The sequence below is a fragment of the Colossoma macropomum genome, unplaced genomic scaffold (genome assembly GCF_904425465.1).
Source record: "Colossoma macropomum unplaced genomic scaffold, Colossoma_macropomum, whole genome shotgun sequence".
In the NCBI taxonomy this organism is placed as follows: Eukaryota; Metazoa; Chordata; class Actinopteri; order Characiformes; family Serrasalmidae; genus Colossoma; species Colossoma macropomum.
In genome coordinates, this window is record NW_023494802.1 from 26,122,539 (window position 1) to 26,141,052 (window position 18,514).

An 18,514-nucleotide genomic window follows, 5' to 3' on the forward strand; every position below is an offset into this window, starting at 1 on the left:
TTAAGCTTTAGCTATAGCCGCTTTCCTCCCATCTACGCCAGAAAACTTTTCCTCAAGCGTTGAATAGTTTCTTGTAAAATGTTTCTCAATGTTCGACTGTTTCACGAAGCTGAAGTCGCTTCTCGTTCTCCAGCTTCTTGTTTAGAATTTTCCCATTCGACCTTAAATGGTGCCTAAGGCACCATTTAAGATGGAACGGGACAATTCGAAAGAGAAGTTGACTTCATCTTTGCGACCTTTTAGTGTTTGACAGTCTCTCGTTGCAGATTGAACGTACCAGGAAACCAACTGCGCTGCTTATAAATGCGAATAAGTCCATTCGTCTCCAAATGTTCGTCATAAAGCTGTCTTTTTGTCTTTTCGTTCGCTGCTAGCGAGGCCAGACTGTGCGTAGCTATGTGACTTGTGGGGTTATAGGGTGATGAATTAGCAGCGTTTAAGACCATTTATTGTTAAAACAGCGTTAGAACGATCAGCAGAGCTTTATTTTACTGCAAAGGAGGATTATTTTGTTTTCATCAGGACAGTAAAAGAGCCGTATGTTGCCGACCCCTGAGCTAGCGTATGGAAACAATTGGCTTCTATGAAGTTGAAGGGGAAAAAGGACCTGGACAAGAGCCACACAATATGCAATTTGTGTCAGACTAAACTAAAATATTTTGGAAACGACAAACATGAGAAACCATATTAACGCTACATGTTTCCCGTCCGGTTGTACTTGCTGCCAACCAGAGCACTAACCTATCGAGCAAGCGATGTCAGAGCTCTCACGCAACTCGGAGGCGAATTACAAACTCTATCGCAACTTTTATTGACAAGGATTTGCGTCCGTTCTCAGGCGTTGAGAACCAGTGAGAGATACAGCGTCCCGTCTCAGAGATATTTACTGACACAGCGACCCACCCCGCCCCCACTCTCTACAACGAGACCAAAACCGAAGTTATGAAATCATTGACGGAAAAACGGATAGAATAGCTGTGACGTGCTGCGTGGACATCCACTGCCACAGGATCTTATTTCACCGTAACTGCGCATTTTATCGCAGATGAGTGGCAGCAGCGTCTCATGTGCTCCAAAGAAGCGCAGTGAATGAGAGCCTTCTAGTTCACTTGACACATCACTTCTGTTTATTTTATTAATAAAAGATATTGGAAGTAAATTCATTATGGATCATTACAAATACTTTGCTTTAACATTAACAAAACGTCGCACATTGAGGGAAAAAAAGAAATCCTGTATAGAAAAAAAAGATGCATCAAGATGCATCGATAATCGTTTTATAATCGCATCGCAGCCCTCTGAATCATAATCGAATTGAATCGTGAGGTGCCTAGAGATTCCCACCCCTACCTATAATGTACTCAGCATTTTGTATGTAATCATGATAATGATAACGTGTTGCCCACTCGTACTGGCGACTGCAGGGTCTTTTTGATATTGTCATCCTGAAGGCCTGTTGCAGAGAAAGTGACCACATAAAGCACACAATCATTTGTATTACAAAAGACCATTTGCGACATGGCAAACTACTTGTTATTTATTCACACTTTGCGTTTTATGAAAGCTTTCTGTAACTTTTTAGCACTATTGGTGATTGCTTTGAACACTTGAATACTTCTGTGGCCAGATAATAGCAAATTATCTTATTTCCACTGGATGTTTAATAGTTTTTTTTTAAGAGATTTCTGGGTCATAGGTTAATTATAAGAGGTGGATTTGATGGAATTAATGAGTCACAAGACTACAAGTATCATCACGCTGTAGTGGGCTCACTTCCCTGAACAAGTTACCGATTACCAGACTAAAAGAAAACAAAAATCCCCTTCATCTTTGTCCCTGGATAAAGGAATTGACTTGGTTATTACCTGTAATATTTTAATTAGAATAATTTATTTTCCTCACACTTTGTTTTTCTTGTCATACTTATGTTCCAGGCCCAGATTTTACTGGACTGTGGAGAGGACAACATCTGTGTCCCTGACCTGAAACTTTCTGTGTATGGGTAAGTCATTTACCAAAGAGAGCATTTGCTTTGGAAAACAATAGCCTGAAAAGTGTGCAACTGAGAAAACGAGAAATGTCTATTGTTGCTACTGTCTAGTTGGATAAATATATCTGATGAATCACATGCATCAGAGAATCTTGTTAATGATCATAGTGCTCCCAGGTGAGATTAGCAAGCAAAAAGCGCACACAAATACACACACACACACTGTGTCAGATGTAAAAACAGTAAAGGGAGCTGTGATACAGGTGCTGGCATGCTAGATGAAAGTAGATGAAAGAGTTGGGTTTGGAAAATTCAGGGAGTTGGCTTTGCAGGAGATACCCATACCTCCCTCCCCTCGCCTCCACACTCATAGCACTCAGCCCTACTTTGATTTCACAAATCTTTGGCTTTATTCTTACAGAAATAACAACACTGGCTTTGCTGCCCATTCATGTATGGACAGATATTTATATTTATTTGCATTTACCTGCTACTTCTGCATCGCAATATTGCTGCCAAACAGCAAACACTGTAATACGATGTGTATTAGCAGATTCTTAGAGCTGGTGCTACTAATTTCAAAAAAACCTCAATGGAAAATGATTAGTTAATTGATGTCTTTTTTTTTTTGTGATGCCCATACAGATCTGACGTTCCAAAAGCATGTAGATTGAGCTAGGAAAGGAGATACTCAGAATGAATTTGGGAAGAGGAGAAGAGGAGACCGTAGGTCTAGCAGGAGTCCTCCTGAGACATTTTGGAGAACATAGCCAGCTTTTAGCCCCATTCATAATCTCTGCCAAGGCATGTAACCTACAACACCGCTGCCTTTCAGCTCCAGGTTTAGCATATTTGGCCAGGCTTTCTTTGCTCTGCTCACACTTGAAATTGTTTCCATGCGTCTCTCGGTACTCACCAGTGGTAATTTATTATTGCTGTTTTGCAAAAGCTGCAAGGATCTGTATCTGTCAAAGTAGGGCACTACAGGAATGACAGTGTTGTAGGGATTGACTGTTTGATTAGTGGAACCAAAATCGTTGTCTGGTTTGCAAATGCAGTAAATTTAGATTGGAAGGAATGGAAGATCTTTGCACCACATCAACTGACAACCGACTGTCACAGAAATTACACAAATAACTGTTTTTAATTTTTGATTTTTATGTTATTTGTGTCGTTAGTTGTTGTTGGGTGGGCTGTAATAACATTTTGACTGGAAGGTCAAAGGCTTTAAGAGCACTTACAGGTTACAGTCCCCCACTAGTGTAGCACCGATGTTTGAATTTTGCTTCAGCACAGTTTTACAAGGCCAGGCAGTAATTGGAAGCGTCTGTGTGGCCCTCGTATGGAATTTCTCATTGTATTCAGAGCTGGGGAGTGAAAGCAGGGGAAAGACAACGGGGAAGGGTAGGGGGAAGGAACAGAGGAGTGGACTTGGGAACTAGAGGACGTGATGTTTTACAACTTTATTCCGTGCTCCAATGCCTGTATGACTTTATTGCTACATAATACATTTACAAATTTTTTTTTTGAATGAAGAAGGGGGGCCTCTCTAAAGTTGAATGTGTCTGCTGCTATTTGGGTTGCGTCTTGACTAAATCAGTCAGGTTACATTGCCTTACATTAAAAGTGAAATGTTTTTTCTTTCTGCTGTAAAGTTAACATTATGTAGAGATAAGATTTTGTTCCTGCATCAGCTATGTCAATATTGATTTTATAATCCCTAACAGTGAAAGGGCTTGTATGTGGAGTATATATAAATGTGGAATTTGGTTGCACTCTTGTTAAACAAATAAAACATGAGCATACATTTAAAGTATACATATCTAAATATTATTATTTTTACTTTTTAATTTTTTTAAAATATACATTCATACTTTCATTTGTTTCATATGAGTGCAACCAAATTTCACATTTAACCTTTGCTGCAATAAATTAGCAGCTAGTGTTAAGTATTTTACATTTTTGTTTTTGCTTTCTGCTTCTGGGTGCACAGGGACAGGAAGGAAGTGTTCATGGGTGATGACAACTCGCTGACCCTGACCTTTAACGCCCGGAACGATGGAGGAGGGGCTTATGAAGCCGAACTGTATGTGGTGCTTCCTCCAGAGGCAGACTACAGTGGAATTGCCCGCAATAATGAGGTAACTTATGGGGATCAGTGTACAAGTGCTACCCATGTCATAGCAGTGTACCTATTAACCCTGCATGTGTTGTGCCTTGTTTATTCTTAAAATACTTAGAATAAGTCATTCATTGACTTTGGTCCATTTTTTGGAAAAACTTACATAGTAGATGTAGGGCAATATGTGATACAAAATTCAGCAGCTGTGGTAGTAGTAAGTCACTGTTACTCACTCACTGTTGTGTTTTGTCCAGAGTCTGACTCAGCTGACCTGCAGTTATGAGACAGAGAACCAAACACGTTATCTCAGCTGTGATCTGGGAAATCCCATGAAGTCTGGCACCAATGTAAGTTTTTTAGACATTCAATACCTATATTCTGAGTATACACATAGTGTAAAAGTCTCTTTATTTTGAGGTTACCTTTGATGATGACATTTTGTGATGAACTTTTCTACTGCTGTATTGGTTAAAAAGCCTAGACCAGTAGTGCCACCTCTTACAGGCAGATCTATTTTGACTGGGTTTGTCAGATGTGTGTTATCAGTGGCAACAGGAAAGCAACATTTGCTGTATGTGTTGGCCAACATTTAAGGGCTAAAAGGAAGCAGGAAGTGACAGTCATTTTGGCTCTGTTCCCCTGTGGCATGGACTCCTGTAATTATGGTTTTTATTTCCACACTTCGATTAGACAGTAAAACAGTCCCAAACAACAGATACGAAAAAAAAAACAAAAATAATAATAATTAAAATATAAGATCATGTGACAAGAAATGCAGGTGTGAAAAGTGCCTTCCAGCTAAACATCAAATGCCATATTACACCATACATTTTCCCATACCTTACTATCTTTTCCATATTGATCAGATATCCTAGTTAACATACGTTCATAAGAGGCAGTTTCTATCAACAGATCCACCCATTCTTTCAGGTCAGGTATTTCAGATGATTTCCAGTGTCTCAAAATTATCCTTGTGGCTGATACCAGGCCTGTAGTAACAATCCTGAATTCACATTTGGTTAAGTTCGTCACACTCTCTCTATTGCCCAGTAGACACAACTGTGGACAAACCGGTATGAATTTCCCAATCCATTTTCCCAGCATATTCAATATTCCTTCCCAGAAAGGTTGTAAAAATGCACATTCCCATATAGAATGTACAAATGTACCCCGTTCCTTTTGGCATTTCCAGCAGAGGTCATTATCTATAAGCCCCATTCTATACAATCGTAAAGGTGTCCAGTAGTATCTATGCAATATTTTGTACTGAGTTAATTTACCCTTGACCTCTATAATATGTCTCCCAGAGCTCGACACAATGTTTAACCATGTTTTATCTTCTATTTCACATTCTAGGTCTCTCTGCCACAATATTTTTAAGTTATTCTCATTATTATTGCCAATGTCATTAGCTATTCTGTAAAACACAGATGCCTTACAGCTTTCGTTAGGTAGTTCTATGTAGTCCAGAAAGAAATGAGTGTCCATGGTGCCCTGAAACCTAGAAGCCATACAGCTCCGTAACTGTAAATATTTCCAGAAATTCCCTTTACCTTCAAGATTATATTTTTCTATTATTTCCCTATAGGACATAAACACCCCTTCCCTATATGCATCCCCATGCTTTGAATACCCTTAACCAGTCATTTTTTCCATAACACCATTGCCTTTCCTATACATATTTCTGGATTCTTCCATAGTGATGCAAATGGTTGAATATACTGTGACACTTTGAACCTTATATGCAATGCATTCCAGACCTCTCTAGAATAGGATAAAATAGGGTTTGAGATATCATCTGCCTTTCTTGACTGCTGTGATAGAACTTGTATGGGTTGAAATGGAGCAGCCAACTCTCGTTCTATTCCAAGCCAGTCTATCTCTTTGTCTTCACTAATCCAGTGTTTCGCTAATTTAGATAATTCAGAAGAGGCGTTATATAATTTCATATCTGGTAAACCAAGGCCACGCTTCCTTCTTGAAATATACAACCTACTCATTTTAATCCTGGGTTTTTTCTTGTCCCAAAGAAACTCCTTCACCATATTGTTGTACTGTTTGAATATATGAGGGGGTATTATAAGGGGAACCATCATTGAAATATAATTAATTTGAGGTGTTACTACCATTTTTATGGTGTTAACTTTCCCCCATAAAGACAAATTTATTCTTGCCCATTTTTCTAGGCTTGACTTTATTTTCTGTAATAATGGTTCAAAATTTAAGTCTATTATTTCCTCCACATTGCCACGTAGTTTGATTCCCAGATATGTCATCCCCTTTTGTAGCCACTTAAAGCTAAAATTTTTAACTACTGCAGGGTGACGAACCTTAGATATTGACATTGCTTCTGATTTAGACCAGTTAACTTTATATCCAGATAACTTTGAGTACTGCTGAATAATATCTATTATAACTGGTATAGAGTTCAGAGTGTCCCCCGAGAGTAATATCATCTGCATATAGCAGTAATTTGTGTGCTCCCCCCCCCCGTAGACTCCTTTAATTTTTCCATCAGCTCTAATCATGGCCGCCAGTGGTTCCAATACCATTATGAACAATAACGGACTCAAGGGGCACCCCTGTCGCGTTCCTCTTTCTAGATTAAAAAAAGATGAGATTAACCCCGTTGGTTATTATTGCTGCTCTAGGACTTGTATACAAAATTTTTATCCATTTAATTATATAAGGGCCAAATCCAAACTTCTTTAGTACTCCGAATAGAAACCCCCACTCAACTCTATCGAATGCCTTTTCCGCATCCAAGGAAATGGCCATTACTGGTACATCCACTGTCCTATTAAGCTTTAACAAATGTAACAGTCTTCTCATATTATCAGTAGAGGTACGGTTACGGATAAAGCCCACTTGGTCAGGGTGTATAACTGTTGGTAGTACTTTCTCCAAGCGTGTGGCCAAGAGCTTAGTTAGAATCTTAGAATCCACATTTATTAAGCTAACTGGTCTAAAACTAGCTGGATCAGTAGCATCTTTATCTTTTTTGGGAGGGATCCATTTTTAAAGGTCTCTAAGAACACGTCCGTTAGAACTGGTGCAATAATATCCATATATCTTTTATAGTATTCCACTGGAAACCTGTCTAACCCTGGGGACTTTCCTGTTTTCATTGCTTGTTTTAATAGCCTTCCTAAACTCCTCCAGGGTTATTGGGGCATCCAATGCTTCCATCTGCTCCAAGGACTATATTACATAGAAATGTGTGAATCTCTTCAGGAGTGACATCCGAAGCTGAGCTGTACAATTTCTGATAATACTGTAGAAAAACTTAATTTATTTCTTTACATGAATATACCATTTCCTGATTTATCTTAATTGCTGGAATCACTTTCATAATAATTTGTTTTTAGTCTAAATAACGCATACTCTGCTTTTTTAGTGTAAATCTCATGTAGTTGAAATTTCAACCTACTCACTTCTTGGAACATCCCTTTTGGATGTTTGGGCTATAATCTTCCCTCTTATATATGCTTTTGAGGCCTCCCATACAGTTGAAATTTTATTTGTACTCCCTATATTGATTTCAAAAAAGGATCTTAAATCTTCTGCAAGTAATGTACTGAATCCTTCCTCTTTTAAAACTGTTGTATTCATCCGCCACCTTCCTTTGCGTTCCTTATCTGAGCTTAAATCTGTATCTAGCTCCACTAGGGTGTGGTCAGAAAGAACTATAGCCCCAATTTTACAGTCTATTGCTCTAGCTGTCATAGAGTCAGATATAAAAATAATCAATTCTAGAGTACGATTTATGACAATTAGAGAAGAATGTGTATCTTCTCTCACCCGGATTTATCAATCTCCATATATCTATTAATCCCATATCCTCTACTAACATATGAATCGCAGCCCTATCTTTTGGCAATAATGGTCCTTTGAATTGGCTTTTGTCCAAAATAGCATTCATTACCTGGTTAAAATCCCCTGCAAGAATGATTTGCCCATTAACACCCCCTAAAATCTTATTCACGTCGTGGAAAAATTTAGGTTCAGCCTTGTTTGGCTAATTTAACACCGTTAATGAGAGCCTCAATACATATATTTCTACCCCGGTTATCCTTGATTTCGTTAAGCAATATGAAATTAACCTGCTTATTTATGAGAATTATCACTCCATTCTGTTTAGATGAAAATGAACTATGAAAAACATGTCCCACCCAGTCTTTAAGCTTAACTGCTTCTCCGGCTGTTAAGTGCGTCTCCTGTAGAAATGCGACATCGGTCCGTTTTTGCCTCAGAAATGTCAGTTTTTCGCCGTTTCACTGGAATTCCACACTCATTGCAATTCCAAGTCACAAACCTAACGAAATTATTAGCCATGTCATATCAAACTTGACATTCACACTGACAAGTGGGACTTGATTACTCCATTTTCTGTTTGCACATATGTCCTCAGTTTTACTGCCTTCCATGACTGTCCATTCTACAAAGTGTGGCGTTTTCAACATAACCAAAAACAACAAAACAAAAACAAAAATTCCACTCAGCGGTTAACTAAAACAGACCCGCTAACACTCAACCACTATGGTCCGTGAGGCGCCTAAGCTTAGCCTTTTCCGACAGCTCTACCACATCTCTCCGCGCCACCTTCATGTTATATTCAACTACTTGTGACACAGTCCAGTCGCCCTCACTCACCACCATGTTTTGCAATGAAATCCTCTGCTTCAGAGCTGACATTAAAGCTCTTGGTTTGCCCTTTCCAGCTGAACCTCAAGGTCGCCGGGTATGCCAGTGTGAATCTGATATTCCGTTCCCGCAGCACCCTCCTCGCATTGGTGAACGTTTTTCTTTTTTGCGCCAGTTCTTTGGACATATCAGGGAAAAATGACAATGAGCATCCTTCCCAATCAAGCACTCTCTTTTCCTTCGTGGCCCTGAGCACTTTTTCTCTGGCTGAGGATCGCAGAAACCTGACCAGGATCACCCGGTTTATCCTCACTTGGTCTAGGGACTGGGGAGCGATGTGCCCTCTCAATCTCGAACTCGCTGGTTAACTCAATGCCCAGACCACGGTGAGGTTAGTTTTGTTTTCGATATTCGTCTTTTCGGCGCTAATAACATTTGATCGGACTACGGTGGTCAGTAAAGACTTACATATTCATGACAGTCCGACCACAGAGAGTGATGCACACCTGTTCTTTTGCAGTTTGGGTGACATTTAACGTACCGCTATTTTGTGTTAATACCATAGAACTGAGACAAGTTTTTCAGTCGGAAGGAAAATCATGCACTTCTAGACCACGCCTACATCCATGCACATGCCTCTGTTTTCCTCCAAAGCGTTTCAGTGCATTTAAAGACATACTTTAATTGTTCATGCTAACAATAGACACCGCCAGACAATAAAACGTCAATAGCTCCGTAAACAATGTGTCCATGCACATCTGATTGTGTTATTTGCTCTAGATTATGGTTAGAAACACACACCACTTTAATTTAGAAAAAGGACTTTGAATTAACCTGTAACTAAAATGTACTCGCCAATAATTGTCCTAAGACGTTAGCAGTCTTGAAGGTTCAATAGATCCTTAGCCATCTAAAATATTAGTTTAAAAAATGAGATTGTAGAAAAGAAAACGTCTTATTTAATTGGATCAAATTGCAAATCAAAACTTTTTTAAATCCATCAAAAACTCAGTGAGTCAGAATTAAGTTATTTTTTCCATTTTCAATTTCGACATTTTAGACATTGAACATTTAAAATACTGCTTAGATTCAAAATGCAGCATATACTGCAATTAATACAGCTGAAATGCTTTTGAAGGTTAAAATACAAATATTAATATAAAGTAATTACTGCAGTACATTCAAAATTCAAAAGTTGTGTATGATTGCTGAAACCTAACTGCACCATGCACCATTGTTTGTAGTGTTGGGTGTAATATAGCAGAAATATTATTGAAATTCAAAATATATAAAAATTAATAAAAAATAGTTACAGCAATATATTCAAAATCCAAAGGCTGTGCATCATTGCTGACACCTTGGTGCTCCATACACAGCTGTTTTTAATGTTGTAAATAATGCAGCTGAAATATTGTTAAAATTCAAAATATATCAAAATTTATAAAAAGTAGTCACAGCGACATATCCAAAATCCAAAGGCTGTGCATCATTGCTGACACCTTGATGCTTCATACACAGCTGTTTTTAATGTTGTAAATAATGCAGCTGAAATATTATTAAAATTCAAAATATATCAAAATTAATAAAAAAGTAGTCACAGCGACATATCCAAAATCCAAAAGCTGTGCATCATTGCTGACACCTTGGTGCACCATACACAGCTGTTTTAATGTTGTAAATAATGCAGCTGAAATATTATTGAAATTCAAAATATATCAAAAATTAATAAAAGGTAGTCACAGCAACATATCCAAAATCCAAAAGCTGGGAATCATTGCTGACAACTTGCTGCACCATACACAGCTGGTTTTAATGTTGTATATAATTTAGCTGAAATATTATTGAAATTCAAAATTAATAAAAAGTAATAAAAAGTAGTCACAGCAATATATCGAAAATCCAAAAGCTGTGTTTTATTGCTGACACCTTGGTGCACCATACACAGCTGTTTTTAATGTTATAAATATTGCAGCTGAAATATTGTTGAAATTCAAAATATATAAAAATTAATAAAAAGTAGTCACAGCAACATATCCAAAGTCCAAAAGCTGTGCATCATTGCTGACACCTCACTGCACCATACACAGCTGTTTTTAGTGTTGAGAATAATGCAGCTGAAATATTGTTGAAATTCAAAATACATAATTAATAAAAAGTAGTCACAGCAATATATCGAAAATCCAAAAGCTGTGCATCATTGCTGACACCTCACTGCACCATACACAACTGTTTTTAGTGTTGTAAATAATGCAGCTGAAATATTATTGAAATTCAAAATACATAAAAATTTATATAAAGTAATTACAGCAATATATCAAAAATCCAAAGGCTGTGCATCATTGCTGACACCTTGGTGCACCATACATGGCTGTTTTTAATGTTATAAATATTGCAGCTGAAATATTATTGAAATTCAAAATACATAAAAAATAATAAAAAAAACACAGCAATATATCCAAAATTCAAAGGCTGTGCATCATTGCTGACACCTCACTGCACCATACACAACTGTTTTTAGTGTTGTAAATAATGCAGCTGAAATATTATTGAAATTCAAAATATATCAAAATTAATAAAAAGTAGTTACAGCAATATATCAAAAATCCAAAGGCTGTGCATCATTGCTGACACCTTGGTGCACCATACACAGCTGTTTTTAATGTTATAAATATTGCAGCTGAAATATTGTTGAAATTCAAAATATATAAAAATTAATAAAAAGTAGTCACAGCAACATATCCAAAGTCCAAAAGCTGTGCGTCATTGCTGACACCTCACTGCACCATACACAGCTGTTTTTAATGTTGAGAATAATGCAGCTGAAATATTGTTGAAATTCAAAATACATAATTAATAAAAAGTAGTCACAGCAATATTTCCAAAATCCAAAAGCTGTGCATCATTGCAAACAACTCACTGCACCATACACAGCTGTTTCTAATGTAAATAATGCAGCTGAAATATTATTGAAAATCAAAATATATAAAAATTAGTAAAAAGTAGTCACAGCAACATATCCAAAATCCAAAGGCTGTGCATCATTGCTGACACCTTGGTGCGCCATACACAGCTATTTTTAATGCTGTAAATAAGGCACCTGAAATATTATTGAAATTCAAAATATCTAAAAATTATTAAAAAGTAGTCACAGCAATATATCGAAAATCCAAAAGCTTTGCATCATTGCTGACACCTCACTGCACCATACACAGCTGTTTTTAGTGTTGTAAATAATGCAGCTGAAATATTATTGAAATTCAAAATACATAAAAAATAATAAAAAGTAATTACAGCAATATATCAAAAATCCAAAGGCTGTGCATCATTGCTGACACCTTGCTGCACCATACACAGCTGTTTTTAATGTTATAAATATTGCAGCTGAAATATTATTGAAATTCAAAATACATAAAAAATAATAAAAAAACACAGCAATATATCCAAAATCCAAAGGCTGTGCATCATTGCTGACAACTCACTGCACCATACACGGCTGTTTTTAGTGTTGTAAATAATGCAGCTGAAATATTATTGAAATTCAAAATATATCAAAATTAATAAAAAGTAGTTACAGCAATATATCCAAAATCCAAAGGCTGTGCATCATTGCTGACACCTTGGTGCACCATACACAGCTGTTTTTAATGTTGTAAATAATGCAGCTGAAATATTATTGAAATTCAAAATACATAAATTAATAAAAAGTAGTCACAGCAATAAATCCAAAATTTAAAGGCTGTGCATCATTGCTGACACCTCACTGCACCATACACAGCTGTTTATAATGTTGTATATAATTTAGCTGAAATAGCTTTATACTTTATATTAATGTTTATTTATTTTGAATTTCAATAGCATTTCAACCACTTTAAATACATCACTAAAACCACTGTATATGGTTCAGCAAAATGTCAGCAATCATACACAAATTTTGGATTTTGGATGTAATGCAATAACTGCTCTATATACATTTTTATTTATTTTGAACTTCAATAATATTTCCACCACATAACACCAAAAATAACTGTGTATGGAGCAGCTAGGTATCACCATTCATACACATTTTTTGGATTTTGGATCTAATGCAATATCTAATTAAAAAATATATCTATTTTGAATTTCAATTATATTCCAGTCACATTACATACAGCACTACAAAGAATTGTGTACAGTGCAGTGAAGTGTCAGCAGTCATACACACCTTTTGGATTTTGGATATAATGCAATAAATACATTATTATTTTTTTTAATTTGAACTTCAGTAGTATTTTGCCCATCTTACATACAACACTAAAAACTACTGGGTATGGTGCAGTGCAGTGTCAGCAATGATGCACAGCCTTTGGATTTTGGATATAATGCAATAACTACTTTATATTAATTTTGATATATTTTGAACTTCAATAATATTTTTGCCATCTTACATACAACACTATAAATAACTGTGTATGGTGCAATGCAGTGTCAGCCATGATGCACAGCTTTTGGATTTTGGATATATTGCTGTACCTACATTTTCTTAATTTTTATGTATTTTGAATTTCAATAATGTTTCAGCTGCATTATTTACAACATCAAAAACAGCTGTGTATGGTGCAGTGAGGTGTCAGCAGTGATGCACAGCCTTTGGATTTTGATATATTGCTGTGACTACTTTTTATTAATTTTTGTGTTTTGAATTTCAATAATATTTCAGCTGAATTATATACAGCATTTAAAAACAGCTGTGTATGGTGCAGTGAGGTGTCAGCAATGATGCACAGCTTTAAATTTTGGATATATTGCTTTAAATTTTATCAATTTTGAATTTCAGTAGCATTTCAGCTGTATTACACCCAACACTACAAACAATTGTGTATGGTGCAGGTAAGTTTCAGCAATCATACACAACTTTTGAATTTTGAATGTACTGCAATAATTACTTCATATTAATATTTGTATTTTAACCTTCAAAGCATTTCAGTTGCATTAATTGCAGTGAATGCTGCATTTTGAATCTAAGCAGTATTTTAGCTACATTATATCCAAGTAAAATTCAAAGTTTGTGTCATTACTGAAACTTACCTGCACCAAACACTGCTGATTTAAATGTTTAATGTCTAAAATGTTATCAAAATTCAAAATGAAAAAAAAATGTACAAGATTTAAAACTTGCATCTGACTCACTTAGTGTTTGATGGATTTAAAAACTTTTGATTTGCAATTTGATCCACTTAAGACGTTTTCTTTTCTACACTCTCATTTTTTAAACTAATTTTAGATGGCTAAGGATCTATTGAACCTTCAAGACTGCTAATGTCGGACTTTGTCTTGTCGCCATGTGGGTAGCCGTAGCTCCCTTGAAATACTTTGATGTCGACATATTGCGAGAGTTCTTACGAGAACCTGTACAATGACTTTGCATAGATGTGGAGAGAGCTGTGGCTTTTTAATGCCATTGTGGAAAATGGCTGTAACTGTTAATTGTTTGCTGTTTGGTTTGACGTCGTCACTGTTAAACTTGGTGCTGTTCAGTCCATGTCAGGTAGTCTTAATTGTAATCTGTTCTATTTTAGGGGCTATTTTTAGTGCTTAATAGGAGACCACCAAAGCGGTAGCGTGACTCTTCGTAATTATTTATAGACTGTATTAGAATTGTGTAGAATCGTATAAAATGATAAGTCAGAGCTCCCTCTTATGCACACAGTTAAAATCTGTGCAACCCATATGGTTTGGAATTTCTGAACAGTGTGTGCAAAGTGGAAAAGGTGATAAAACACAATTGTGAAGGGAGACAGGAACTTATATGCAGGTGTGCTGCAGCTGGCTGAAAAGCAGTGAACTCATTAAGATGATACTTTCAGATTCTATAGGGTAAAGGTATAGTACACGGACCTCAGGTCCGTCATTTGGGCTGTAGCCTGCTGTAAGATGTGGTGAGGGGCCATTCCACTGACACTTACCTCAGTCTCTGTGAGTGCGAGGTGTAGAGTGTAGAAGTGTGGAAAATATGTTAGCTTTAAATTTCTTAATGTTTTTCTGTTACAGCTGTGGGCAGGCCTGCGGTTCACAGTGCCACGACTGAAGGACACTCGCAAGGTGGTGCAGTTTGACATGCAAATCCGCAGGTATGTAAACCCTTTGCACAACAATGCATATGTGGAGACCATGTGTATGTTCATATTCTTTCCTATTTTTAATTCTATCTTTATTTCTTTCATTCTTCCTCTCTGTCTTCATGCTCACCCTCTTTCTCTCTGTTTGTAGTAAAAATGAGAATAATTCCCAGAGTGAGGTTGTCCCCTACAAGTTGGAGGTGGTGGTGAAGGCTGATGTTATTTTACAGGGGTAAGTTCACATTGCTAGAACGGTGTGTTTCTCACAATGTACTCTTCTGGAAGCCTTGATGAAAAGTTCTTTCCAATTCTTCTCTCACTTCTTCTTGTTCATTTTCTTTCTTTCTTTCTGTCTCTCGTAAAGTGTGTCCCGACCAGATAAGGTCTTCTTCCCGCTTCCGAACTGGAGAGTGACCAAGAATGTGGCTGTGGAGCAGGAAGTAGGGCCTCCAGTGCAGCACATCTATGAGGTAAAGACCCTCTTACTGTGTCCTCCTGCTAGCCTGGGGGACGGAGAAGCCTGTCATTATTCTTTATAGAAAAGAGTCCTCTGTGCATGGCTATGGAGATGAGTCAAGGAAACAGCAGGCGTAGAGGGTGACCTCATGAGCTTCACTGTATTTAAACAGAACAAGACGTTAAGTCATCTTCTGTGTTATATGTAGATTGACAGTTCAGAAAACACCCGAGTAGTTTCCTTGGAAACAAAGTGCAAGCTCTAATTTTTGTTGGTATTCTGTAATTTATGTACAGTACAGCCACTAGGTTCCTGTAAACATGTAATCATGACGCTTCCATCAAATATTACATAACATTAACCCTTCAAGTCCTTCTGTCTTACCCCCTTCAGTTGGTGAATAATGGTCCTAGCCGTATCAGTCACACAGTCCTCCAGTTGAAGTGTCCTATGGGGCCTAAGTTCATGTACCCGCTGGAAGTCACCACGCAGGGGCCTGTAAACTGCACCACACACAATGTTGTCAACCCTTTGAACCTAAAGGTGAGCCTTTCTGAATTACAAATATGATAAGAAGTGAAATACTTTCTGTACTTGGCTGCGCCCAGACTGCCTTCAGGATTAGTTGTTCTGTTTTAGTCGATGCCAGTAGTGTAACGGTAGTGTAATAACCAAATATATATACACACACACACACACACACACACACACACACACACACACACACACACACACACACACACTCACACACAGAGGAAGACTCACACGTGTATCTGTATCTGTATCTCTCTCTCTCTCTCTCTCTCTCTCTCTCTCTCTCTCTCTCTCTCTGTCTCTCTCTCAGCCCACCAACATGCTTCTGTATGGATTAACAGCTTGATGTACCACTTCTGTACAGATGTAAACGCAGTCATCTGCTTCATCTAAGCCCAGTCACAGTGCTCTAGAATTTGTTCTATCTTACTGGCTCTGCTCCCTTTGATGGGCTGCATGCCTGTGTGGACTTTTTATGATCACAGACCTAGAAAGGCTATAGCATCTGGAAGCTCTGTGATGGGCGTATTTTTAGTTGTTTTTTTGTGTTCTGAGTCTGCTGTAGTTGGTTGGGTGTTTGGTTGTGAGGAATATGTCGCATGATATTTGTGCAGTAGAGAAAAGTTTGGACAAGTTTGTTAGTGCACCCATGTGTAAAAGTCAGTGAGGAATCCCTCCCTTTGACTCCTGTCCATGTTGAGTCAATGGGTGGTACTCATTTAACAGTGAGGTCAGTGTCTCATTTACCCAAATGGGTGGTGAATTTCCGCTTAATGTTCTCTCTCTCTCTTTTCCTTCCCCCTCTCCATCTGTCTCGCTCTTTCTGCTGCCTTCTAGCTTCAGCAATCATCCACGGAGCAGCCACCTTTGTTGAACCAGGAGCATCACATTGAAAAGCGGGAAACACACAAGGGAGAGCTTGCGGAACTGACAAACCTGGTGAGATCTGATGCACATTAATGTAACCCGTCAAAACAAGATAAGGAATAGAGAATGAGGGAGAATGCATTTAACCCCTGAAGACGTTTTTTTGAGTTATTAGGACTTTATTTAGTAGCTACTATGAATTATATGTAAATACTATGAAACTTACATATAAGTTATAAGAGTGAGGCATTGAACTGTGGTCCCTTTTAGTTTAAGGGGTTAAAGGAATACTCCAGGATTGGATCATCTTTTGGATCTTTAGAGCTAAATATGTCAAAATTATTGTCTGTGGTAACTGACTGTATGGTGAAAGATAGAAATTGACCTGAAAAATGCTGGAATATTCCTTTAATATCAACAAATGACAATAAGAATTCTTATCCAGAGAGTTTGATCTTGCTGTACTGTGCAACCATAGGTATTTAGGATGAGTATCTGTGAGGGATCTACCCAAATACAGTGTCCTCCTGACTAGCCACTTTTGAGTGAACCCATAAGGCTAGACCATTAAGTAATGTAATGAACTGAATCAGGTCTTTTGGGGTCAAAGATATGCTCCGGCTGACTGGCCAACTTGAAAGCCGTTCTGATGGCTCACTGTGTGTCTGCGAGATACATCAGTAACCCTATTAATTTCAGCAGTGATGTGCCCTCCAGGGTGTCCTTGCTCTACCCTTTCCCTTTCTATGTCATTACCTACCACACCCACCACCCCTCTTGCACAGCGGCCTGTTGTTGGTGCCGACCACAAGTAGCCCTTTCCGTCCCACTGCACCTGACCAAATGAATGAATGCTTTGTCCTGCTGCCAGTCATGTTCAGTCACGCTCGTTTATCATCCCTCACTTGACAGCACACTCTTTAAGTGTCCATTATTTCTCTGCACCCCACTTCTGGTGTTTCTCTTATTGATTCTGAGTGTGTCTGGGAGGCTTCAGTTAGCTGTCAGAAATAGCTGGTGATGTGCGAGGGCTTAGCACTAGGCTGAAAGAAACCAGGCCCAGGTTCAGTTGTAGAGTCAGATGATAAGTAGGTTTCCTGGTTCCGAGAACTTTGCCCATGCCAAATTATGATCCTCAGATAGGTCAGTACCTCCCAACTACATATTTACAACTAATTTGAAGGTAAAGTCTAAGGGTGTAGTGAATACACTCTAAGTACCTTGAATGTTAAGAAAATATCACACATACCAATTTTTTGAAGAGCTATTTTGTAAATCCAATGATATAGGCTCATATAATTCTACATGATCAAAAGTTAAACAGATGACGATTTTAGTTAAACTGCTTTACTGACTGATTTAATTGTACATTGTAAAATCAGTTCTCACTTGTCAGATTTCTTAAATTCAGATAAACAGCAGAAATATCTGTAATCTGTAATACACAAACCATTTTCAAATAAACTGAGAGCCTTCAAACTTACCATTAGAACAGATAAATAACATGAACTACCACAATATTTATTTCTCTAATGGGCAAAGTGATTTATGAGATTTTCACCATTGTTAATAAATCTATGGAACCTTAGTATTGGCCAGTTTTATTAGACAAAGAATATTGGCCAGCCTTACTGGTTCTGTGGTATTTTGGTGGAGGCCTTAATTTTGTTACTTTTTATAATTCTTAGTTTCATTTATTGTTGCATCCCCCTGAATAAAAGGGAATGCATTAGAGGAAGCTGTTTAGGAGCACTGCAGCCTGTGTTTCTGTGCCTGAGGCCACCTCTCAGTTGAGTGGAAATTGT

The 18,514-nt window shown here is 37.6% G+C and overlaps 1 protein-coding gene across 2 annotated transcripts in view; it reads left to right on the forward strand.

Annotated features, from left to right (window-relative positions):
- Positions 1-18,514, forward strand: part of itga5 (integrin, alpha 5 (fibronectin receptor, alpha polypeptide)) — a 59,633-nt gene that overhangs the window by 35,341 nt on the left and 5,778 nt on the right. For both annotated transcript variants that reach the window (XM_036591702.1, XM_036591701.1), the window contains exons 19-26: positions 1,935-2,002; positions 3,984-4,131; positions 4,367-4,459; positions 14,784-14,863; positions 15,003-15,083; positions 15,216-15,321; positions 15,702-15,851; positions 16,680-16,781. In XM_036591702.1, coding sequence (XP_036447595.1) covers positions 1,935-2,002; positions 3,984-4,131; positions 4,367-4,459; positions 14,784-14,863; positions 15,003-15,083; positions 15,216-15,321; positions 15,702-15,851; positions 16,680-16,781 — 828 coding nt within the window. The remainder of the gene's footprint in view (positions 1-1,934; positions 2,003-3,983; positions 4,132-4,366; positions 4,460-14,783; positions 14,864-15,002; positions 15,084-15,215; positions 15,322-15,701; positions 15,852-16,679; positions 16,782-18,514) is intronic.